Source organism: Microcaecilia unicolor, chromosome 5 (genome assembly GCF_901765095.1).
Source record: "Microcaecilia unicolor chromosome 5, aMicUni1.1, whole genome shotgun sequence".
Lineage (NCBI taxonomy): Eukaryota > Metazoa > Chordata > Amphibia > Gymnophiona > Siphonopidae > Microcaecilia > Microcaecilia unicolor.
The window spans coordinates 168,981,952-169,009,118 of record NC_044035.1 but is presented as its reverse complement, the minus strand read 5'-3'; the positions used below and the strand labels follow the sequence as shown (position 1 = coordinate 169,009,118).

Genomic DNA, 27,167 nt, shown 5'->3' with positions numbered 1-27,167 from the left:
AGACCTGTTTCAGTTATAACTAAGGGACCAGAAGGTCCCTAAATGACTACTGGCATGACCACTCTCCTTACTCTCTCAGTGGTGGCTGACCTCCTCCAGCCCCCCAAGATGTGACATACCAGGCTCTATGACAGCTTCAGATATGATAGCCATTCTTATGGCTTGGGAGGGGGCTTACGGATGAGTCAGGGAGGGTGCCTTCATCTGTTTGGCAGGAGGGGGAAAAGAAGAGAGGTAGGAAGAAAGAAGTGGGAGCGCTTCTGGTTTAGGGGAGGGTTAGGGGGTGGCAGCAGGACACCACGGCGGAGGAAAAGAGGGAATAGGAGGAATTCCAGGCACCAAAGGGAAGGCAGGGTAGGCCCGAATATAAACTGAGAAGCAATTTTTAATGATTTTGGCAAATAATCTTGGTTTATAATCAAGTATATATAGTAACAATTCTAAAGATACAGACAATGCAAAGTGCTGTGATGACACTATTTGTTTACTTCAGGCCTACCATTCAGCAGATCTAGACATACAGCTTATCCAGAAAGAGGCAGAATATCATCAACTATCTAGATAATTATTTAGCCCCACCCTTAACCTGGCCCATAGAGAGACAGAGCAAGGATATTAGGTACCCTAGGCAAACCTTATGCCTTTTGCCCCCAATTAATGTTAGACCACTTGCCTCCCTCCACCCCTCTTCCCATCTTGATCACACCATCACCACCTCTCCCAGAATAATCTGGGTAAATGGGCTATTTGGAAACTGCCCACCCTCCCAACTAGTTAAAGTTCATCCTGTGGAAGAGTAGCCTAGTGGTTAGTGCAGCGGACTTTGATCCTGGGGAACTGGGTTCGATTCCCACTGCAGCTCCTTGTGACTGTGGGCAAGTCACTTAACCCTCCATTGCCCCAGGTACAAAATAAGTACCTGTATATATGTAAACCGCTTTGAATGTAGTTGCAAAATACCACTGAAAGGCGGTATATCAAGTCCCATTTCCCTTTCCTTGTTTCTTTTGAATGTGTGTGACTGTTACAACTTATTGCTCTGCTTTGACTGCAGCTGCTCCTTGGCAACTCTTCCCCCCTCCTCCCCCCCCCCCCCCCCGGAAGCTATCACCCTAACAACTGCCTGGTCTTATCTAATAGTTGGGCTGTCAACTTAAATGGCCCAATACTGGGGGGGGGGGGGGGGGGGGGGGTCAAGATGGCGGCACACTGCTGGTTGTTAGACTCTCTCGTGGGTAGAGCTGAATTAAAACTTTTCCTCAGACTTAATGCCTCATACAAAACGTAAAAGGGACGGTTAAGGCCGGTCCCTCGATGGCCAGAACCTCTTCACCTCAGCAGCAATCCATTGAGAGGTTCGCATCGAGAGCTCCTACCCATTACGCCAGGAAGATCCCTGCTGTTACTCCGGGGGGAGGAGACCCCGGAGACTTGAGGCTAGATGTCACCCTTTCTCCCCCGGCGCTCAACCCTCCGCCTCTCCCCGAAGGACCCGTGTCTCAGTGGAGGCCTCCTGAACTCGAAAAAGTCCTCCGGATCGAGGAACTGAGAATACGAGACCACTGGGAGGTCTGAAGCCTCTTTGTGCTTCGACTGAGCGTGTTACGCCATTAAAACAGCCAGAGTCGGTAACGCTGGAGACTATCTGGGAAGTTCTTGTTAGTCTGGACGTGAGCCCTTGGACCTAGGCCGAGGTCCAATATAGCTTTTAGGCCAAGGCCTAGGATGGACCGAACAGGTACTATACACGACCTCAGATACCAATCCCTGCACATACACATGCAACTCTTGCACTTCCAGAAAGGGGAAGATAGGCCATGAGGCCCGCCTGAATGCCCTATCAGGAACCGATTCAGTCAGACGTCAAGCATGCGGGCCTCACGACCTACTTGGTTTTGCTGGCGGGGGTCCACAACCCCTGCCAGCTGAAGCATTGTTCAACGCCGGTCTCCAGCACCACCACTTCACCTGCCCTGCTCTCTCTTCCTCTTCACGTTCTGCACGCTTCTTTAAGTGAGGAAGTGAGAGCAAGGCAGGGAACACAGCAGCGCCTGAAACCAGCTGGCTTTAGCTAGCAGGGGTTGGGGACCCCGCCAGCAAAGGTATTTGCTGCGGTGGGGGGAGGCAGCAGTAGGGCAACAGACTAAAATGTGCCCCCGCCCCCACCTCGGGCTCTGGCCCCTCCCACTGTGAGGTCTGGCTACACCCCCTGATGGGGTGTATTAAGCACTGTAAGTTGCAGTCAGCGCACACTGTCAAATGTGTAGTTAACACAATAGGTGGTGTTGGGTTTATCCATGCTGAAAACCCTAAAAGTAAAGCACGTTATTTATTTTATTAATTTATAAAATGTATATCCCGCCTAAACCTAAGCGGGTAACAATATAACATTCACAAATTCACATATAATACAAACAATGACAACACCCACTGTTTCCAAAGCAATCAGAAACTTTAAAAAGTCTCACCACAAGATCAGTCTTTGTCTTTCCCTGCAGATGGTTGGTCGCATGTTACTGGAGATTGTCAAGGTAGAACAAACAGCGAAAAGGACTAAAATAAAAGATGTTCCAGGTAAAAATTAAAAATTGATTGATTGATGAACACGACTCGACACAGCTGTGTTTCGGCCCAAAGGGCCTGCATCAGGAGTCTTGTGTGTCCTAAAATTCACTCGTTGTCTTCGTTGTTCAGTAGATGGTGTGGAGATGGAGCTGTTGCATCTTTATGCCTCAATACGGAGTAATGCTCTTTGGAGTTTATTCTGGGTTTATTCTCGAGATTTGAAAAACTCTTATGCTATTTCAGTTTGATCTCACTGCTGCGCTCAATACAGTAGATTATGATCTGTTGAAATTTTGGGTAAAGCTCTTGAATAGTTTAGTGAGTTTTTGACTAATAGACATATGGTAAAAATTAATGATGTTTCTTCACAGGCATGGGTTCCCCTGTTTTAGGGTTCCACAGGGCTCTCCACTCACCCATTCTCTTTAATGTCTATATGTCCTTTACTGATTTTGTTTTTTTTTCTGCATCCTATACAGATGATATGCTTCTTTTGGTACCAGTTAGTGATGTTTTGGCTGTTACTACCACTAATAGCGAGTACTCTACTCTCCAGAACCTGTAAGCCACATTGAGCCTACTGCTATATGGGAAAATGTGGGATACAAATGTAATAAATAAATAAATAAATATTCAAAAGCCCTGAACAAATAAGTGGGTCTTCAGAAATTTCTTAAATGTCCTGCATTAGTACAGTAGTGTAAATAACTAGGCAGGGTATTCCACAATCCAGGACCTGCAGCCGAAAAGGCTGCTACCCGTAAACAAGCATAGTGCGTGCTTATCAATGAGTCAGTTGCCCGTTTTTTTTGTAAAATCAGATCTCAACCCCCTTGCAGGTACAAACAACTTGATCACCTTGCAATCTTGCCATACACAACCTGATGGAGAAAATTGGTCTTAAAATGAATCCTATATTGCACAGGCAGCCAATGCAGATGCTTCAAAGCAGGAGTGATATGATCACACCGTGACAGCCACATAACTACCCTCACTGCAGCATTCTGCACCATCTGCAGTGCTTTAATTATCGCAACTGGCATTCCCAAGTACAAAGAATTACAATAATCTATCCTCGATATCATTAGGGAACTTGTACGTGCAGACACTGCAGGGGGTATGTTGGACATATCCCCACAGTTACCACAGGGCTTCTGCACTTAACACGTATTAACAGCCAAAAGCAACATACCTTAAGTGCAAGAACCTGAAGCTCTTAAGTTAACCCGCACCATGTTATTAATATTCTTCTGCACATATAAGAAAATATGAATAGCCATACTGGGTCAGACCAATGGTCCATCTAGCCCAGTATCCTGATTCCAACAGTGGCCAATCCAGGTCACAAGAACCTGGCAGAAACCCAAATCGTAGCAACATTCAACGCTACCAATCCCAGGGCAAGCAGTGGCTTCACCATATCTATCTCAGATTAGATTGTAAGCTCTTTGAGCAGGGACTGTCCTTCCATGTTAAATTGTACAGCGCTGCGTAACCCTAGTAGCGCTTTAGAAATGTTAAGTAGTAGTAGTAGTTATGGACTTTCCCTCCAAGAACCTGTCCAAACCTTTTTTTAAACCCAGATGTGCTAATTGCTGTTACCACGTCCTCTGGCAACAAGTTCCAGAGCTCAACTAAACATTTCCTCCTATTTGTTTTAAAAGTATTTCCATGTATCTCCTAGTCTTTGTACTTTTTGAAAGAGCAATAAAAATCAATTCACTTTTACCCATTCTACACCACTCAGGATTTTGTAGACCTCAGTGGTGTAGCCAGACCTGATTTTTTTGTGTGGGCCCAGAGCTAATATGGGTGGGTACTATGTATATAGGTGTGAGTAGTGTTTCTTGGGATACTACAAAATACTGCCTTAGAATGCACTTGATGGATTTCTCTGCCCAACAACTGCACCTTATCAACATAAACCACATACAAACTTAAAGAAAAAAACAATAAATATATAGTTACATTATCCCATATCTCAAACTTGACCAGACATAAGTCTACTATAAAAGACACGCCCCGAGAGTCAGTGTGAAACTGGAGTCGGGGCTCAGTGAAGGCAATCACTTCAGCTGCTTCGCATCTTCTAATACAATCACTCCTCAGTCCTGGAAAGTCTTTAGCCTGGCCAGAACAGAACAGAGCACACAGCACATTTTATTTTCTTTAACAGACATTCAATGCAATATGGGGCCATCTGTCTTTTTTGACAGGAAACAGATATGAAGTACCCTGAAAAGGCAAATCTTTTTCTCTTGGTATGTGGGCTCTTGACATTTCCTGTAGACAGCAAAGAGAATGGCCTTATCTGCAAAATTCAGTATGTTTGTATGCAATCCGGTCTATTCTTTTAGAAAATGTTTCTTTCTGTGTTTCTGGGAGCCACTATGTGCAAAGATCCAGCAAACTGATCTTTTCCCTCCTCCCAGATTTCTATGAGTGGTTGATATTTTCTACTACAACAATTTTCCAAATTCTCTATTTTTGCTTATCTATTAATTTTTACAGTTCTGTAATCTTCTTATTGGAATGCTTCAAGGACACAGGAAACTCCCACCACATGACACCAAGGGTCTTTCCCAGAAGCCAAATATTTTAAGCTGTCCTCACATCACCTGGAGTGTATGTAATTTAAGAGACTGAAGGGGGGGGGGGGGGGGGGGAATAGCACAAATACCTGGTACAGAATGAAGAACCTGCCACCAAGTCACGAGAAATTGCAAAAAAAAAAAAAAAAAAAAAATCGTTTCCAGTATGCCAGAAGAATTTCTTCAGCTGCAAAATACAAAGGATAAAATTCAGCCGGCAGCGAAGAATGTTTTTTTAGCCACCACCAGCGTTATTCCCAGATATTCAATGCCGGGTCATGTCCAGGCATCAGCATTGAATATCTGGGTTTATGTGACCAGCTCTCTCTTATGCAGTTTAAAAGTGATATTCAGCACTTAACCACATAAGTGACACCGCATATAGAAAGGACCGACTTTTATGCAGTCTGATTTGCCTGATAAACTTAGGCGGGCGGTTAAGTGCTGAATATTTGCCCTTAACTCCACCCCCGGACCACCCAAAAAATAGCCGGCTTTTACTTTAGCGATAATCGGTTAGTGTCCCTGAATATCAGTGGATAACCCCGAAAAAAGAGATTTAACCATTTCTGGCCAGTTAAATCACTTTGAATATCGACCCCCTTGGTGAATAATTTTTAAGTTGTTAGCTGGGTAGACAATGGGGCCCAAAACTTGTTCTATAAAGAGAGCTCTGCCCGGAGCACCCTTAATAGAATGACGCTGAATGCAGATTTTTCCTGGCGCCTAATTTTCGGCACGATTTACCGAATCTGGAACTGGGGAGATAAATTGCACAGTGCATGTTCAAGAAGTGATACCAGCAAAATTACTCCCAGAGGGGCTACGTATAACTCAAGACTACCTCTACTTCAGGAAGCAGGTGAAAGCCTGGTCTTCTTCCCAAGCCTTTAATATGTAGGGTAACCGATTATACACAAGTCTGCACCTGGACTAGCTTGCTATACACACACTGTAACTTAGACCAGTTCCTACTCTCTTGGCTCAACTATACAAAGAACTTGCCTTGAGTTTAGCTAACCATCTAATTATCCCAACTGACTCTGTACCATGCATCTTCTTCCCATCATATATCTGCTCTTGGTCCCTCAGCTATATGGTAAGCCGTATTGTAGAAAATCTTTAGCATCATATCTATGTTCGTTTTTATTTATTTACCGCCTTTTTGGAGGAATTCACTCAAGGTTATGTACAGTAAGAACAGATCAAACGCAGTAAAATATTCAAATAACACTACAAAGTATGACAGTATACTATTTACAATGTTAACACAATACGTAATAGAACATTGTAATTGATAGTAAAGGGTAAGGCAAAGTTGTAACATATAGATAAGTAAGAAAGTAGGAAGAGTTAGAAAGTAAGGTGACTGATTTAAAGAAAGTTGCATATGAGGTCAGAGAGATGGTTAAATATTATCTCAGCTAGGGTAGAAGTGGATAAACATGTCTTGCTGTACTATGTGCAGCCTGAGACACTCCTTTTGTGTATGTGAGTAAGACTAACAAGTTAGTTACTTCTTCCATTAAAGGCCTGGTTGAAGAGCCAAGGTTTCACCTGCTTCCTGAAGTAGAGATAGTCTTGTGCTGATTGTTCTAATGTATGCTTATTAGGTGTATCGTTAGTATTATGCTAACATTGTATTATCTCTCTGGTGTTTGACTTCCAGTACTATTAAATGTGTATATTTTTTTCAATACTGTTTCACAGTAGTACTATTATTAGGTTTCAATTTGCTTTTTTCAAATTTATCACATTTATGTTTGTACTTGGTTATTTTACTATTGTTAAAACTTACAATTTTGTTAACAGCTTATGTTAAACTGTACATCTCTGTGAATCTCTTCATAAAGGAGGTTAATAAATCCCAATCAATCAATAAAATAAAACAAAGGACAAGTAGTGAAACAGAGCTACTCGCGCTCCGCTCAATGCTTGCACAGTCTGCCTAGAACATACTAAAGAAAGATCCAGAATCAAGACACACTTTGCTAAGCTGTTGTGGGCGTTAATTTGAAAGCATTTTTGCAGGGTTTGGATTTGGGGTTGCCTGTACTGGAGAAGTGTCTGCTTTGACAGCTGAGGGCTCAAATGCTTTACTGCTACGAGTAAGACAGATTTTATTTAGTGATGCAGGAAAAAGTATTCCTAAATATAGGAAGAGGTGTTATGCAATGTTCATGCACATCCTCTTGCCCAGTAAATAATTGAGACCTCAGCTGTCAAATTCTGTCTTCAATACAATCCATCCAAAATCCAAATCTTTGCACTGCACTTATTTTCATATATGAATTGACCAACTTCCGCAAACTATTGAAAACTTATCTCTTTGACAAAACATGTGTAACTGCACTATCTTTAATATATCCAGAAATGTCCTTTAATGTCTTTTGCTTTAAAACTATCATGTATTTCACCACCATGTAACCCAAAACTCTGTAAAACCAATTGTATATTCTCTTCTACCTCCAGCATCCATGATGAATTGTAAGCCACATTGAGCCTGCAAAGAGGTGGGATAATGTGGGATACAAATGCAATAAATAAATAAATAAATAAATAAATATACCATTTGCAAGCAAACCGGTGAGGATTCACCAGAAAATCTTGGAGTTCCTCTCCATTCCTTCAGCTCAACTTAACAGTCTCTCACCACCCTTGCTCCCAACACACTGCCATCCTCCACCCAACCCCTGCACATTGGGCCCCATCATAAAACACAACCCCGGCACTTTTTTTTACCCCCTTTCCCAACTCAACCTAACTGGGACGAATACATAGGATCTCCAAGGGAGAGGGAGGGATATTAGATAGCATGAATGGGCAGAGTGGATAGTCCATATGGTCTTTAGCTGCCCTTCATTTTTCTCTGTTTCTATGCTACCTATCAAATCCTGACTGCCACACAGGTAACTATGGCAAAATTCTGATCAACTATTAGTGACTAACCTTAATTGCATCATTAATAAAAAGACAACTTTGACTAGTCCTTTTTTTATCATATTTTTTGACAAGTTTGGATTATTGAATGTTTATTTTTTTCCCTATGCTTTTTTTTTTTTTTTTTAATTCAAATAAAAAGCTGCCAAGTTATCCAGGAGGGAGATTTTAGGCCAGTCCTGGATTTCTCACATCTGGTACAATAATGGACGTGCAGAACTGATTTTAACAGGTAGAATCAGGGACCTAAAACACCAAACTGCATTGAGGAGTGAGTTCTAAACCAGGACAGACCAAAACGTCTCCCTCCTGAAAATGGGTAACCTGACAGCTTTGCAAACAAGACTGTCACAATTTTAATACTAAAGAAGACAGCCACCAAAATTATTCTGTACTTTACTTCAACAAAATGTTTTTTTTTAAAGTTGAATATTGGTATTGTACCAAATCACTTTACGCTGCCAATTCTTCCCCTATCCTTCTTCCCCCTCAATACAAATTAAACTTTGGAAGGCCTTTCCATTTTTAAAGTTAAGCTGGAAACATGACAGGTAATCTGATATTCAGATTTGTCAGACAGGTGCCTCTGTGGACAAACAGTATATTTTAAAGTGACTGGAAATATACTATATGGTAATTTATTTTTATTTGTATTTATTTGGGAGAACTGTTAGTAAATGTATCTTCAATTCAATTTCAGTGATGCTGTAGAGAGAGGTTTAATATTTCACACACAGATAGTTCACAAAAAGTTAATGCAGATAGAGTTTCTCCAGTAAACTCTCATAAATCTTATTATATTGGCCATGCATGCTCTCCCTGGCACCAACCTCTACTGCCTGGCGACTCTCAAAGATGTTTGCCACAAGAATATGCTAGTCCAGAGGTTCCCAAACCTGGCCCAGGAGGCACCCCAGCCAGTCAGGTGTTCAGGATATCTACAATGAATATTCATGAGAGAGATTTGCATGCACTGGATATCCTGAACACCTGACTGGCTGGGGTGCCTCCAGGACCAGGGGCTAGATGCACTAAAGTTAAGGAGCCAACAACCTGGGTTTTAAACTGGTTTAGTGCCCCCCCCCCCCCCCCGGTTTGGGAACCACTGTGCTGTTCCCATAGGGAGACAGCTGCCAGGAGAGGAACTGCCTTGCCTGTGCAATACACACCTCACACCCAGATGATCTCTACCACTGATGGGGAGAGGAGGAAGGAGGGGGACTTCAGAATTACTCTTTGTGGTTAAAATGGACTTCGATGTTAACCCAGTGGTAGAAGCTGTGTATTCACCAATGTGCTACACAACAAGCAGATCCAGAAATAAAATCCACACGGTGACTTTATTAAAAGTTCTTTGACTAACTTTTCTTTTGCCATATTTTCTTTTATTAGAGATCTGTATCACTAGGATTACCAGCCCTAGAGAACATTTATTAAGAAACTTGCCTTGACAACTGTTAACCCTCAAGGGATCAAATAGTTCACTGCTGCCCATCTTCTTTGTGAGTTTAATAGTCTCCTCCCAGTAGTCTAAATAATCATTGTCAACACCTGTATCTTGAAAAAAAAAAAAAATGCTTCTATTTGGGAGAAGACTTTGTAAGACCTCTTCAATGGCATTCAGGATATTCTTCCATGGAAAAAAAGACATCTCTGCCCCAGAAAGTCCACACAGTGCCTCAGAGGCACTTCAGATCCACCACAGTAGCAACACAGGAATAAGCAGATCCAGAAATAAAATCCACACCGTAACTTTATTTAAAAAGTAAGGGGGTCTTTTACTAAAGATTAGCTCAAGTTATCTGTTATCTGAAGCAGGGCTCATAGGAATAAAATGGGACCTGCTGCAGATAACTCGAGCTAACCTTTAGTAAAAGACGCCCTAAGTTCTTCTTCTCCCACAAGAAGTTTTTTTTTTTTATGACAATCATTATTTAGATCACTGCGTTCACTAATGTGCTATTCAGAAAATTGTGGAATGCTTGTAGAGAGGAGGCAGGAGTTGCTAGTTAGGAGGGCAATGGACTGATTATCCATCAATTACTGCAGGATGTAGAGATATAGAGATGGACCAGTGGAAGGAAAAGGAAGTCTGAATAACTGAGATCTCTTAGAGCAGTGTTTCCCAAGTCCAGGCCTGGAGTATCCCTTGCCAGACAGGTTTTCAGGATAACCACAATGAATATGCATAAACTTGATTGGCATATACTGCCTCCACTATATACAAATCTCTTTATGCATATTCATTGTGGATATCCTGAAAACCTGACTGGTAAGGGTACTCTAGGACTGGACTTGGGAAACAGCGTCTTAGGAGGTAGCTATGTGGAGGAAGCAAGCGGTATGAAATAAGTTTTCAAGAGTGAGTAATGATTTGGCAAATGAGATCATGACAGAGAGAAAACCTAGAAGTTTTAATTTAATTTCAATTTAATAATAAACCTTTATTCTGCGTTTTCAATTTGACAGAATCTACAAGGTGGGTTACCATCAACAATATCTTTGCCTTTCCATCTTGGTCAAGCTTTTTGTATCTGGAGTTGATTATGGTAATATAGCTTATGTGAGACTTTCAAATTATGATCTCAAGAGACTTCAAACTATGCAAAATGCAACCACAAGATTATTGGGTAATGTAAGAAAACGTGATCAAGTTACACCCTTGTTTTTGAAAATATCACTGGCTACCAATATATTTTAGAATTCAATTTAAATTGCTAACAATGATAAATAAGGCGTAGTATGAACATCAACTACCTTTTTTTCACTCCTTAACGATTTAATATCCACTTTGAGGGTGCTAAGATCATCGCAAGATAGACTGGTTTTGCGGCGATTGTCAAGGGCAAAGTGGAAATCAACCCATAATAAAGCTTTTTTTTTTTTTTGGCGCTGCTTTTGAAGAATAGTCTCCCTAAGGAAATACGAGATGAAGCTAATTTTTTTTTTAATTTAAGATATTGGGCCATGGACAAAAACAAAACAAAACGTGACATTTACAATGAAGCTGATATGAATTTTTTTTTAAGTGGATCCATGTTTCAGCACTTAGGCCTAAGCCAGGATCTATAACATACAAAAACAAATATATCAACTTTAAAACTCAAAATTACAACACTTGAATAAAATGATAAATAAAAACATATAAAGAGCTTCCACACTAAAAACAAAAGAATATTAAGTTACCAATAGTTATGACAAACAAAACATAAAATATATTTGTACTTATTTATAATCTACTAATCAACTAGTCATATAAAGCATATACAATGAAAATCAAATTATATAAATAAGTGATAAACAATATAAATTGAAGTTTAAAAAATGCCATTTGAAAATTAAATTAAGACAAAAATTAAAAATTAACACAACACATGAATGACTGTGTAAAACACAGGTTGCCAAAGTATTAGGCCGAACAACCAATGGGGGATGGGCAGTTTATGAGGTGTTGTGTCAGTCATGGGTAGGGTAGTTTTTGGGTACCAGGTAGTTAGGACGATGGGGGGGGGGGGGAGCAGTTGGAAAAGAGTTATTGTGCAGTGGAGCAGTTTTAGGAGATATGGCAGTTGCAGGAGACATTTTTTGGGTGTGAGAGCTGGATGTGAAGTGGTGTGGCAGTCATAGGGGGTGGGGTACATTTTAGGCTGTGGGGAAGTATGCAGGGGCAACTGTAGATGGGTAGTTTTTAGGCTATGGAGATAGGAGCAGTTTGAGGGTTTGGAAGAGTAGGGAATCCCACCTTTGAAACTGTCTTGCCCTGTTCTCCAACTACTACATTAAGTTTATATGCTGCTGAAGCTCCTTCTCCCATGGAAATGCATTGGGTCATATTTTGGGGGCTCTTTTCTGGAATCCTTGATCCCATTTGTCCCATTTTCAAACTTGTGTCTTTATACCAATTTTCATCCCATCTCGAGTTATCCCCCCCCCCCCCCCCCGATATATGTAGACAAATGGACGTCTCGACCCCTTTTTGTACAATTCTTTTTAACTTCCATTGCATTGAAAAGAATAAACAGGAGATGAAGTGACACGGCCTGGCTCTCTACACCCAAACACAATGCTAAGGAGGAGGAGCTGTAGCCACCAGGTCTATTTAGGTGTGACTGCAAGAATCAAGAAAGGAAGTATAGATAAATTTCTCCCAAGAAATGCAATTAAATGCTGCACCTCCCTAGTTAAAAGAAAAACACACACACAAATGAAAGCACCTAAATTAATATTTTACCACTCCCCTCCCAACCCCAGGCTACTTCTACAGACTCACTGTTCTCTAAGGCAGGCATGCAGACCCTGCAAGAAGATAAATGCCTCTGATAACATAAGTCTACCTGGTTAAAATCATCAAGCCTTTCCCCCAGCAGAAGAAAACAATATGTAACAAAGCTTATATGCATATTTGGTACATTTCATTGCGAATATGGCGGCAGCAGGTGCCTGTTCAGTGGTGACGGGGATCACCCCACCTTGAAAACACAGCCATTAAGCAGTGCACAGTAGTACATTTTGACACTCAAATACTTCTGTCTGAAACTTTCTTTATAAATTTAAGTTATGGCAGCATCTATGGATATCAATATCAAAAGAGCAGCGTATAATTTTTCTGGGACAGGAGGAGGAGTGATTCTTTGTCAAGGTACCGCAGTAGAATCTGGACATGAAAAGCCTAGTAAGTCTTCTAAACTTCCTGTTTTGTGTTGATTCTATACTACATGCCCATTCCGTGTGTGTGTGCCTTGCGTGCAAGCATTTCTCCCCATATCTCCATCTAAATACAAAGGTCCAATAGTGATAGCTTCCCATTGCTGAGTAGAATGAAGTTCTCTTTAACAATCTTTGCACTAGCTCAAAGCAGGGCTGTCCAAAGAAGCAGGCAACGAGAGTAACTGCCCAGGACACCAACACATCTTATCATGGAACAGAGTGCAAATATTTCACACCAGTGGTTCACAAACAGTCCTGGAGGCACCTCAGCCAGTCAGGTTTTCAGGCTATCCACAATGAATATTCATGAGAGAGATTTGCATGCAATGGAGGCAGTGTATGCAAATCTCTCTTATGATTATTCATTGTGGATAGCCTGAAAACCTGACTGGCTGGGGTGCCTCCAGGACTGGGTTTGGGAACCACTGCCATAAGCAGCAGGAGTGCTCCTCAACCTTTAAACACCCTCTACAAGGAATCCATGTCAAAGGGGGTGCTGGTGACCCACTTCTGTCAAAGAAATTTCTGACTTTGCTCCCGGGGGCACAGGTTGGCGTCAAAGGGTGGTAACCTAGGAGTCAGATGCTTGGGGAATGGACTGGTTTATATTGTTGGCTGCTGGGATTATTTGAGGACTCTGTGGTTAGACATGAGAAGGGAGAGTTGAGGGTGTGAATAAATAGGTAATGTTGTATTTTCATCCATAGGTGTCAACATTTCAAAGTAATTGGGGGTGCCAAATACAATACAAATAACTCCTCCTGGACTCAGTGAAGGAGCTTGGCCAATACTGGGGTGCTCAGCACCTACTGGCACCCTCAGAGTTGGCTCCTACGTTCTCATTTACCTGATGGAGGGGCACAGAGCAGAAAGACAATAAAACGTGACCTAAATAAGGAGTTATAGAGCATGACTGTTTGTACAATTTAAGATCAAGTCTATAAAACATGGTACTCAAGGATATACACCCCTTTGCATACTACATAAATACACAAAAATAGCATTTACACACAGTAAGGTGCCCAGATACACCAGATCTATGGATGGTGTAATTACACATGCTTAAAGATGTACGCTGAAGCTGGGTTACACTAATATTCTTAAAGGAATATGAGCACCCAGATGAAGTTACAGAGATGCTAAATTATCCATTTCCAGGCTGGAGAATTTAGACCAGTCCTGGCTTTCTAACCACCCCATCCTGGTGCATTATGGAACATGCAGCACTGATTTTTCAGCAGGATCAGGCACTACAAATCCCACACTGCTTTGGAATGGAAGTTCAAAACCAGGACTGGCCCAAAATCTGCAGCCTGGAACTGGGTAACTTGGCATATAGAATAGGCTCTCACCATGCAGCATCAAGGCCCCGATTATGTCTAGCAGCTGATCTATAATCCTTGGCAATGTTGACAGAAATAACTAGACAGCATGGATGTGCCAACTGGTTCTGTTCTATCATCTTTTATCTTCCAAAGTTGCTTACAAAGATAGTAAACCTGAACACTCTTTACTGCAGCCCTAAAACAGAGGACCAGTGGTAGTACAGAAGCCCAGAAACTCAACAGGCACCTGGTTGTTATTTGCAGGATGCCGTCAAAGTGGTAAGCAACTCGCTGAACTATAATAACAGGCAATTGTACCTCAGCATTGAATTCTCCATTCTCTCCCATCTCACCGAAACTACTGAACATCAGAAGCAAAAGAAACCTCCAGCCAAGGCCGGCCAGCTGCTCCGCTGCCCCTTTAAGATCCATGCTCCCAGTGCAGCCCTTTGCCCTCTGCTGGTACTTGTTTTAGTTCTTGCTGGGTGATTTTGCGACGCTCCCAGCTGGGACGAAACTGCAGCGCAGAAACCCACGCCAGCCCTTCCTATTCCCACCGGAGGGGCCACAGCCAGTTTAGGGCGCGCCTGCAAATTATCCAGAGCTATACACGGACCTTGTTTCCAGCGTTCAGTGGGTATAAATAACACTCCCCCGGTTCCAAATAATAAAGTCAGCATCCGTTTCCAAAAAGGTACAATTAGTTGCAAAGCAAAGTGCTCAGATCTGTCCTGCCAGGGGCCGGTCACACGCTGTTCCTTCGGAAAAGCGGTTGCACTCCTGCACAAGTTGCTCCTGTTCCTCCAGGGAAGGCCCTGTCTGCTTCTGCCCTTTGTCTGCTCCTGAAGCGGAACGGCTCCCGGCTGTGGATGGGCTCCCCCCACCGACACGGAGCTCCCGATTGCAGCTACCGGCTCTGCCGTTTAGCCCTCGTTCGGTCCGAAGGGCAGGAGCAGCGCCTCCGCCCCCCGCCCACCCCCGAGATTAGGAAGGTTGGGCCGGCTCTTCCTCTCCCGGAGCAAGTCTGCAACAATCACTGAGCCCACGATGCCCGGCTTAGCTCCTCTACATCCCGCTCCTTTTGGTTCTTCCTTCCTGCTCTCCGTTTTCTACATCCCGCTCCTCTTGGTTCTTCTTCCTTTCCCTTGCTGCTCTCTATTTTCCTCCTGCCTGCTCCGATCTATGGCATTGGCTAGGCTGGCTCTTGTGGGTCCTTTTCTGGTCTCTGGCTGTGCCTCCTGCAAGGGTTGGGTTCTTAAAGGAGCCGCAGGAGGTCTTGCACACCTTTAGCTTCTTGCACATGCACACCAGGATAGAAGTATTATTGAAGGAGCATAGGAAGGAGTTTGGCAACCAGCGATTATATTTAGGGAAAATGATTAGATGCTTTAAACAAAAGCCATATAAGAACATAAGAACTGTCATAGTGACTCAAACCAAAGGCCCATCAGTTCTAGTATCCACAGTGGCCATCTAGGTCAAGGTCCTGGCAAGTTCCTAAAAAGTAGATAATTTCAAAGCTACATACCCTAAGGATAAGCAATGGCTTTTCCTGGGTCTAGCTTAATAAGTTTATGGACTTTTCTTCATGGAATTTGTCCCAAACTTTTTTTTTTAACCCAGCTGCCTAACTGGTTTTGTCACATCTCCTGCAATATGTTCCAGAGCTTAACTATGCATTAAGGGCCTCTTTTACTGAACCGCACAAGCGATTCCTGCATAGCAAATGAGAGGAAGCCCATTCAATTCCTATGGCAGTTGTTCCCAAACCTGGTCCTGGAGGCGCCCCAGCCAGTCAGGTTTTCAGGATATCCACAATGAATATTCATGAGAGAGATCTGCATGCACTACCTTCACTGCATGCAAATCTCTCTCATGAATATTCATTGTGGATATCCTGAAAACCTGTCTGGCTGGGGGTGCCTCAAGGACCAGGTTTGGGAACCACTGCCATAAGAATTGAATGGGCTTTCTCATTTCCAGCACAGGAATTGCTAGCGCAGCTTTGTAAAAGAAACTCTGAGTGAAAAAAAAACCCCAATATTTTCTTTGATTTGCTTTAAATGTACAGCATAGTAACTTCATGGTTGTGCCCCTAGTATCTGTACTTTTGAAAGAGTAATTAATTCACATTTACCCATTCCACTCCATTCCTTATTTTGTAGTCCTCTATCATATTTCCCCTGAGCTTCTAAGTTTACATAATTTTATTGTGTTTCTGACAAAAAAAATAGAAAAATACAATATAAACAATACTTAGTATAAAACAAGAACTACCATTAACAATATAAACAATAACCATTACAATAAGATTATGGGAAATGTTATGCAAATATTGCTATAGAGTATAAATCAATATATACAATTAAAAGCATAAGAAAATGTTTTTATGAATACAAACAGTACTTCTGTAGAAATGAAAATTGTAAAATGAAAAGAACTGAAAAATAAATGCCCTAATAGGAGTGCCCACGGAGTGTCAAGGTACACAAAGAGGGGCATAATCAAAAGGGATGCCCAAGTTTTGTTGAAGACGTTCTCGCAAAACGTCCCGATGGAGGGGCGGGGAAACCCATATTATCAAAACAAGATGGACGTCCATCTTTCATTTCGATAATATGATCGGGGACGCCTAAATCTTGAAATTTAGGTCGTCCTTAGAGATGGTCGTCCTTAGACTTGGTCATTTCTGATTTTCCGCAATAATGGAAACCAAGGACACCCATCCCAGAAACGACCAAATGCAAGCCCTTTGGTCATGGGAGGAGTCAGCATTTCTAGTGCACTGGTCCCCTTGACATGCCAGGACACCAACCGGGCACCCTAGGGAGCACTGCAGTGGACTTCATAAAATGCTCCCAGGAACATAGCTCCCTTACCTTATGTGCTGAGCCCCCCAACCCCCCCTAAAACCCACTACCCACAACTGTACACCACTACCATAGCCCTTACAGGTGAAGGGGGGCACCTATGTGTGGGTACAGTGGGTTGCTGGTGGGTTTTGGAGGGCTCGCTGTTTCCTCCACAAACATAACAGGTAGGGAGGGGTATGGGCCTACATCCGCCTGCCTGAAGTGCACTGCAGTACCCACTAAAACTGCTCCAGGGATCTGCATACTGCTGTGATGGACCTGAGTATGACATCTGAGGCTGGCAAAAAATATTTTGAAAGATGTTTTTTTAGGGTGGGAGGGGGTTAGTGACCACTGGGGGAGTAAAGGGAGGTCATCCCCAATTCTCTCTGGTGGTCATCTGGTCATTTTGGCCACCTTTTTGTGCCTTGGTCGTAAGAAAAATAGGACCAGTTAAAGTCATCCAAGTGCTCCTCAGGGACGCCCTTTTTTCGATTATGGGTCGAGGACGTCCCAAGTCCTGCCTTCTCTATGCATCCAATATGCCCCCTTGAACTTTGGCCGTCCCTACGACGGAAAGCAGTTGGGGACGTCCAAAATCGGCTTTCGATTATACCGATTTGGACGACCCTGGGAGAAGGACGCTCATCTTCCAATTTGTGTCAAAAGATGGGCGTCCTTCTCTTTCGAAAATGAGCCTGAAAGGCAACTAGTGACCAGATTTGTTTCAATTGATTTATACCTTTTGGTACATTCAGTGGCTTTGCATTCATAATATCCATGAATCATAGCAATAGCATGCCACCAAAAGGTAATATAAAGCAAAGATACAATTTTCTAATTTAAGAAGATCATCTGTATTGTAATATCTAAGACAATATCTAGTAATCGAGATTGCCAATTGTCAAATGATTTGGAGAGAGCTAATGATCAAAATAAAATTATAGGGAAAGCCAAATCTTAGGGAGAAAGTTTCAATTTCCAGCCATAAAGACATGCAGAACATGGCTATTCGAATAATACACAAGGCCAAGAAATTTGATCACATAACACCACTTTTGGAGGAGTCTCATTGGCTCCCCATTGCTTATCGAATTACATATACGTTGCTTTTACTGGTTTTCACAACTTTAGCTTCAAAGGAACCCCTTTACCTTTATCGCCTCTTGTTGCAATATACCCCCCTCTCGTTCCTTTCGCTCACAAGATCAGAATCTACTCATTGTACCGACTTACAAACATGCTTGTCCTGTCTCAATCTTTTCTGTTCAAGGATCACACCTTTGGAACCTTCTACCCACTTCTTTGTGATTTCTGAACTCTTTACAAATTTTTAAGTCTGAACTTAAGGCATACTTGTTTCAAGATGCAGTCTTAAAAATGTGTAAAGAGTTCAGAAGTCACAAACTTGTGAAAACCAGTAAAGCAACTTATATGTAATTCAATAAGCAATGAGGAGCCAGTGAGACTCCTCCAAAAGTGGTGTTATGTGATCAAATTTCTTGGCACTCGCCAAAGCACAGTCCTATAATGTGGCACTCTGCCGCACTCCTCCTCTGGCATCTTTCCCTTCACTTCCCTTCTATTTGCCGCCACCACTCCGCCCCCCCCCCCCCCCAGACCGCATCTCCTCTTTTCCTTCTTCCCTCTCTCAACCCTCTTCCCCTGAGTGCTACCTTTAATTTGTTTCAAAACTTGCCGGGTGGTGGCAGCGATTCAGAGGTGCTGCCCTGCCGCCAGCCCGACATTCTCTCTCTACTGCGGTGGCCCACCCTCTCTGAGGTAACTTTCTGGTGCCACGGGGGTGGGCTGCGCTTCAGAGAGAGAAGATGTCGGGCTGGCGCACTGAGCACAAAAACATCCAGCAACGGGACATTTTCAAAACAAAAAGACTTTTTTTATTTCGAAAATCATTATGTTTGCCACTTGGTTTATGGACATGTCATATAAAAAATGCCCCTCTACATCAGTTGCCTCACGTTTGACATGATTATTAACGCCTTTGAAAAAACATCTCATTAAACCACACCTACCTAAATGTTCAGTTTGTTCTTTATAATAATTACTACCATTTTGCCCAGCACTGAGGTTGGACATGCCAATCTAATTTCCGGATCACCTTTGGAACCCTTATTAAAAAATGTGTTAAGTTGGCCACCCTCCAATCTTTAAGTACTGTAGATGATTTTAATGATAGGTTACGCATTACTAATGGATCTGGCAATTTTATTTTTTAGTTCTTTCAGTACTTTGGGATGTGTACCATTCAGTGCAGGTGATTTGCTGCTGTTTAGTTTGTTGATTTGTCCTATTACATCTTTCGTATCTACCTAGCTAAGTTGCAAACTACTGTTTCTAAATCACGGTCTTTGGGATGTGGGATCCTGCAGGGCTCCCCACTTTCACAATTTTGTTTATTTTGTTTTTGTTTTGTTAGTTATGGTTCTTCGGGCTATGGGGATCTCCTATTACATCTGGCAATGTGCCTAGTAGCACTATAGCAATGATGAGAAGTAAGTAAGTAACATCTATGCTGATGATGTTCAGATTTAGTTTCCTGTATCTTCCTCAGTTTTTGAAACTTCATGAATACTTGTTTTAAACAAATAGGGGATTGGACGTCTCATTACCTACTTAAATTGAATATTGATAAGATAACTGTATTATGAGTGAGAGGGAAATCTTACTCGTGTTTTGACCGTTTCAAATTAGATGCATTTCAGTCCCTCTTCAGACTTAAACCCTTGCTGTCCCCTCAATTCGTAATCACTGTTCCCTCCTAAGCTGAGCAGAAGAGCAATGTATTGCTGCCAATGAGGTGGTGGTATTTCAATATTGTGTTTTCAATCGCTAGAGGCAGGCAGGTTCCCTGGAGTCTTGCAGATCTTGTCTGTCTCTTGCTATTGAAAATGTGATAGTGAAACAGCACCCCCCCCCCCCCCACACACACACACACACACTGGCATGGCAGATCTGTAGGTAGAGAACTCCTGCTGAGTTCAGAGGGAACAGTGTTTGTAATACTCCTCTTCATTCAGTAGACTCCTTTAAGTACCTTGGGGTGCTATTTGATTCTCAACTCTCGCTTTCACCACAGATTGCAGCTGTTGAACGTTATTTCTTATCTCTATGCACCATACATTCTGTCCATTCTTTCCTTGATGCGGATGCCTGTGCAATTCTTCACCATGCCCTGGTGATATCTAAGTTTGACTACTGTAACATTTTCTATGCTGGTCTTCCTGCCCTTCTTCTCAAAACGTAAGCAATGCAAAATGCTGCCATTCGTGTTGTTTCAGGTGCTCATCATTTTGATCGCATTTCACCCCTATTAAAACAGCATCATTGACTCTCAGTTTCTTTCTGAATACAATACAAAATTCTGACAATAATTCACAAAGTCCTTCATACTGGTATTACCTCCTATTTATAGACACTGATCGTTCCCTATAGACCTGCGTACTCCCTACACACTTCTACCGGAATTAATTTAACCACCCTTCCACTCTCCTTTTCCAGACTTGATTCCACTGGACACTCTACTTTCTTTTTCACTGGTCCCCGTCTTTCTGGAACTCTCTCCCATCTGACCTTCTAGCTGAACTATCCTATTCCCAATTTAAGGCTTCCATTAAAACCCACTTTTTTTCCAAAGCTTTTGATGATGCTCCATAGCTTGGGCAATAGGCTGGCAGTGCAACAGACATCCAAGCTCTCTCCTCCCTTTATACTTTAGTTTTCTTCTCTCTTTAGCTTTCCTATAAATTATAGTAGTTCTTTTCTGTTTCCTCTTGTTTTAGCAGTAAATCGCTTTGATTGACATTTTTAAAAGTTGGTATACCAAGTGCAAATAAACTAAAGTACAAAGTCTGGGTATTTGGACTGAATCTACTTTTAAAAGGTGAATGTTAAATTTATCATTTGTGCTTATGTTTACTAAGGTGTGCTATGAGCACGTTAGTGTTTAATGTGTGTAAATGGTTTATGCATTAAATGCTAATGTGCCCATAGAAATGTATAGGTGTGTTATTTATTTAGATTTTGCTCACACCTTTTTCACTAGTAGTTCAAGGTGAGTTACATTCAAGTACTCTGGATATTTCTCTGTCTCAGGAGGGCTCACAATCTAAGTTTGTATTTGAGGCAATGGAGGGTTAAATGACTTGCTCAAGATCACAAAGAGCAGCAGTGGGATTTGAACTGACCACCTGCAATTGCAAGACCAGTGCTCTAACCACTAAGCTACTCCTCCACTTAGTAAATATACTCCTTGATGTCTTTGTTTGGTAAATTACACTTTTTGCAACATATAAAGGGATTATTTCTCTGAGGGCGTTCTGCAAAAATTGACACATGCTTTTGTTTTATCAGGCTTGAACTACCGTAATTCCCTTCTTGTGAGTAATTCCAAAACTCTTTTGGCCGGACTGCAACTTCTTCAAAATACAGCAGCAAGCATAATTTTGAGAAAATCTAGATTTGATAGTGCAACATCGCTTTTGAAGACTCTGCACTGGTTACCAGTGGAAGTGTGAGTTGAATTTAAGATTTTATGTTTTATTTTAAATTACTGTATGGTCAATGACCATCCTATTTGATGCTTTTCAAGAAGGTTAGATTTGCTGTCTTATCAAGAAGAACTATATTATAAAAATAAGTTTGAACTTCTATCTGCAAAATTTACTAAGCTTGTCTCCATGTGAAAGAAGCTTTTTAGCTCCACATTTCCTGCTATGTGAAATTACTTACTTTAGGGCCCTTTTACTAAAGGGTTGGTGCGTGGCAATTGGTTTTCCATGCGCCAATTTGGAACTACCACCTGGCTACTGCAGGAGCCTGGCAGTTGTTCCTACCTCCAGCACACACCATTTCTGGCACTACAAAAATATTTTCTATTTTATTTATTTATTTATTTATTGCATTTGTATCCCACATTAGCCCACCTCTTTGCAGGCTCAATGTGGCTTACAATTCATTGTGAATATTGGATATTTTTGTAGTGCTGGTATTTACCCGGTGGTAATCAGCGCTGTCCATTTACTGCCAGGTTAGTGCGGGAGCCCTTACCAAGTGTTTCCCCCTGAAATGGCCGCGTGGTAAGTAGTTCACTTACCACAATACCACAAAGCCATTTCTTTTCGAGAAAAAAAGACAGCCTTTTAACCACTGCGGTAAAAGGGGTTCTCAGCGCACATCAAAAACATGCGCTGATGTTAGCCCAGGCACCCCTTTTACCATAGCTTAGTAAAATGGCCCCTTTTAGAGTTGAGATGTGAAAGTAATTACTTAAGATGTGAACAGTTACTAAAGATCTGGTTGTTTGCAAAAAATGTTAATTTATTATTTTTGATTGTTTGTCTGTAATACCACCTGTCTGTCAAACCATCTTTTTTTTAAACTCAGGTAATCAATAGACATAAAACAAAATAAAACATGGAAAAGAAAATAAGATGATACCTTTTTTATTGGACATAACTTAATACATTTCTTGATTAGCTTTCGAAGGTTGCCCTTCTTCGTCAGATAGGAAATAAGCAAATGTTGGTAGATGACAGTATATATAAGTGAAACATCAAAGCATTTCAGTGGCAGTCTAACAGGATGGGGGTGGATTGGTGAAAGACAGGGAGATATGGATGGAGATAGGAGGGTGACAAACAAAGCAGTATATTTTTATGGTTTATAATGGGCTAGAAAACCCAGATCTTTGTTAAGTCCTGTCTGGTGGGTGTCAAAATATTTAATCATTTTGACTTCAAAGGCCTTACGTTCCTGTATTGTTCTAAAGTTACCTTTCAGGATTCTTACTATGAAATCACTGGTACAGTGTTCTGGTTTTGTAAAGTGCCGCCCCACGGGCATGACATCCTGGCTGGCACTGGCATTTTTCATATGATGTCTATGTACATTAAATCTTGTCTTTAGCATCTGGCTTGTTTCTCCATTGGAAGATGAGCATGTAAAGGATTCCTTTATGTTGAATATTTTTCCTTTGTGAATGACTGTGGGGTCTTGTGAAATGTTTTAACTCAGAATTTATTGTAAACCATACTGAGCTCATGTTGCGACTGTCTAAAACAGCGTTTTTCAACCAGTGTGCCATGGCACATTTGTGTGCCTCAGCTGATCTCCAGGTGTGTCATGGGAGTTGGGCCAGCTTAGTTTGTTCCAGAATGGAGTAAGCCCTCTTGTCTCCAGTGGTTGGTGGCAAGGAGCAGTGATTTAAACAGCCTGCTCTCACCAACCCCAGATCCTTCTCTGTGACGTAACTTCTTGCTTCCACATAAGCGGGAAGCATCAGATAGAAGGCTCCAGGGTTGGCAAATGCGGGATTATGTGTGGGGTGCGGGTGAGTGGAAAGGGAAGAAGGTAAAATGCTGGACCTTGTGTATGGGGGGAGGGCGTGTGGCTGTGGTGAGAAGGGAAGAAGGTAAAATTCTAGACTATGTGTGGATGTGGGGAGGGGAAGAAGGTAAAAATGTGGATCATGGGTGGGTGTGGGGTAGAATATAAACTGCTGGACCACATGTGGTGATCTGCCTTGATAATTTTAGCACTGTGTAAGTATGCCGTGAGACAAAAAAGGTTGAAAATCTCTGGTCTAAAAGATTACTATTACCTTTACCTGTACCAATCAATTCTTCCAAATCTTCACCTTTAAACACCATTTCTGGTATGGGTAGCTCCCTTACCTCTTCTTCCATAAAGAATGAAGCAAATATCTTATTAAGCAGTCCTTTTATTAAGCAGTGGCAAAAAGTAGCCTTACCACGCCATTATACACGTCTTTTCTGCGCGCTAAGGCTACTTTTTGCTGTTGAAAATCAACCACCAAGGTGGAGGAACATGAAACACTATGAACAGTGAACAGCAACAAAAGATTAGTGTACCCAACAGGACACTTCCAAGAAGACATATGGGAGATGAGGATAAAACAAGTTTATTTCATGAAAAGACTCGACACGACACTGTGTTTTGGCAAAAGTGCCTGCCTCAGGAGTCTCCTGAAATAGTGGATAATTTGAAAAAAGCTTTGTGTTGAGTAAAGAGGATGGAATAAAACAGTCTTTTAAAAGACTTTCAAATGCTAAAAATCTGGTCTGAAGATACCACAATCAAAGCGGTGCAAAGTTTGCTGTTGCCAAAAAATGGCAAATTTTCTGATTGAATGACCATGTGCTAATGTTGCCATTAGCACGCAGCCAATGGCAAAAGTTAGCACATAAGTGCTTACCACCATTTATTTTGTAGGCGGTAAGAAAAAGAAATATTTCACCAATAGTCCTGGAACCCACAAGTAGGAGATTACAAAATTACAGAACTGGAAGCCCAAACAGGAGAACAGGGGCCCCCTAAAAACAGGACAAATTTAAGATAAAAGGGATAGTAAGCTGTATAATCTAATACAATTAGGTAATTCCTGTACTGGAACAGTGGGCGAAGACAAAGCAATTGGAGTAGGAATTACTCTAGCATCCAGAAAGTTCTGCAAATATAATGGGTCAAAGAAAATATAAGTGCTATTCTGAAATGTCATGATACATTTACAGGGAAACTGGTGGACAGGACCAAAACCTGTCCACGTTTGGCCAAAAAGGGCCTTACACCTGGACTGAGTGACCCTAGATGTCAGGAAAAAAAAACTTTTCCTTATAAACTACAAAAAGCCTGTTGCTTATATTGAAAATACAGTTGAAAAATCCAATTTCTATCAGGTTCAAGAGCAAAGGTTACAATCAAGATAACTCTAGGTGACAATACAGACTGTGAACTTTCCAAAAAGCCTTTTACATCTATGTTTAAATCATGTTTATTCGAACAAAACACACAATAACAGAACTGCTCTTGTTACAAAAAGGAATTTTTTACATTTCTTCCCTCCCCCCCTTCTATCCCCCCCTACTCCTCCCCTCATTCCCCCTCCCTTTTTACTAACATCACATTATTCATATATTCAATAAATGACTTCGTGCTGATGGAGTTAACGTATTCCAAAGAGGTGCCCACAGTTGCTGAAATTTTTCCCCCGCCTGTGATTCAAAGTCAACTATCCCCACCCTCTCTATCCGCATCATTAACAACATTTTCAACCGCCACTGTTGGAGGGTGGGAGCATTAGAAGACAACCACTCCATTAGGATAATCTGCTTGCCAACTATCACGGTTCTGGCTACGAATGCCGTAAAGCCCCTCGCCAAGGGCTGCCGCAGCTGGGGTTGGCCAAACAGTAGAGCCGGACCATAACTCCAACGCTGGTGCCAGATTGTGTTGACATAGTTTATAATGGCCCTCCAGAGTCCTTCTATGCTTTTGCATGTCCAAAACATGTGTCCTAAGGTGGCACCCTCTGTTCCACACTTCGGGCACTCCCCCCAGGACGACAGACCCATATAAAACGCTCTTCTATGGGGAATGTGCAGTCGAAAAACAAATTTATACTGTAATTCCCAATGTGCAGACTGGTATGTCACCCGTCTGAATGATAGTACGTGAGACCGCACCAACGCTGGCGCAACATCTGACCCCAAGTCTGTTGTCCACTGCTGAGATAGGGTTTTATAATCCGGTTCTGGCATAGTATCTTTTATGTGCCTGTGGTGGTGGGAGAGTGGCACTTTTTGCTGGGCCTCTAGGGAGAAAGCCAACGCAAGTTCCTCCTGGACATCCTCCGCTAGGTGCTCCCAGGGCAGAGATGTTACATAATGTTTTAACTGCTCATAGTGAAATCGTTCTCCATCAAGAAGGCCATATTCTTTTTTCAGGGCCTCGAACGATTTCATACGCCCCTCCCGGGTCAGCACTTGTAGCAGGTACTCCAATCCCCGCTTTTTCCATTTCCTAAATGTCCCATACATACTGCCTGGTGCAAAGGCCGAGTTGTCACAAATGGGTAAGTATGGCGAAACCTTTGTTGAGAAATGATGCATCCTACTAATCCATTTCCAGGTCGCCACTGCTATTCTCATAATCAGGGCTTGCTGCAGGACCTGCGGAATGGGCACTCCAGTCGAGTGCAAATAGTTGCTGAAATTGGTCCCCAAGGTAAAACTCAGTTCCACAGAGGTATCTGAAAAGTCACTTATTCCTCGGAACCAATCGTTTACATGTCTCATTCCACAGGCCACATTAAAGTACCGCACACTCAGCAGTCCTAATCCTCCATATTCCACTGGTATACATAGTACCTTCACAGACAGTCAAGCTCTTTTACCCCGCCAGAGGTAGTGTTGAATCATTCTGTCCAACTCTTTCTCGTCTTTCTTGTTCAGGTACAACGGCATAGTTTGCAGGACGTATAACCACTTCGGGGCAATGATCATGTTGCATAAGGCTATTCGGCCCAACAAAGAGAGAGGCAATGCCGACCATGCTTGTAGGCTGTTTCTTGTGTCCGTTAGCAGTCTCTGTATATTGAGATCATATAATTCCCTCATCTCTGCTGAAACCAGGACTCCTAAATATTTAAATTTACCTTGAGCTATCTGGAAAGGTATCTGCCCTCCCCTAGTTCCCCCCTCCCCTGCATGTCCTATCTGTAGTACCACCGATTTTGATAAGTTTAACTTAAATCCTGATATATGTCCATACTGCCTAATGTGTTCTAACAGGACCTCTGTAGATCTTTGTGGGTTGGTCAACGTTAGCAGCAAATCGTCCGCATATGCCAGCACTTTTATTGACTGCTCCCCTACTTGGACCCCTTCAACTGTTTGCTCAGCTTTCAATGTGCGCAACAGGGGCTCCAACGCCAGGATGAACAGCAGGGGAGAGAGGGGGCAACCTTGCCTAGTGCCCCGCTCTATTTTAAATTCACTACCCTTCAGGCCATTTACCAGTACTCGCGCCGTGGGGTGACAGTAAAGAACTTTAATTATTTCTAAAAACTTACTAGTAAAGCCCATATGCTCAAGCGTCTGAAACAGGTAACCCCATTGCACCCGATCAAACGCTTTTTCAGCGTCTAAGCTGAGTACCCAAGCCGGCTCAGCTTTCTCTATGCATACTGCCATTGCCAAAAGTAATCTACAAACATTTTGGGTAGTTTGTCAACCTCTCACAAATCCTACTTGCTCAGTACCTATTAAACGAGGTAGGCAGTCAGCCAGTCTCTCGGCCATCACCTTGTCCAGGATTTTAGTATCTACGTTAAGAAGTGATATTGGCCTATATGCATCTGCTCTATCTGG

General features: G+C 42.2%; 1 protein-coding gene across 1 annotated transcript in view; it reads right to left on the bottom strand.

The window, feature by feature from the left end:
* MMP15 (matrix metallopeptidase 15) overlaps positions 1-15,339 on the bottom strand; it is a 107,197-nt gene extending 91,858 nt beyond the window's left edge. The window contains exon 1 of the mRNA XM_030203584.1: positions 14,447-15,339. Coding sequence (XP_030059444.1) covers positions 14,447-14,560 — 114 coding nt within the window. The 5' untranslated portion in view covers positions 14,561-15,339. The remainder of the gene's footprint in view (positions 1-14,446) is intronic.
* Positions 15,340-27,167: the final 11,828 nt, after the last annotated feature.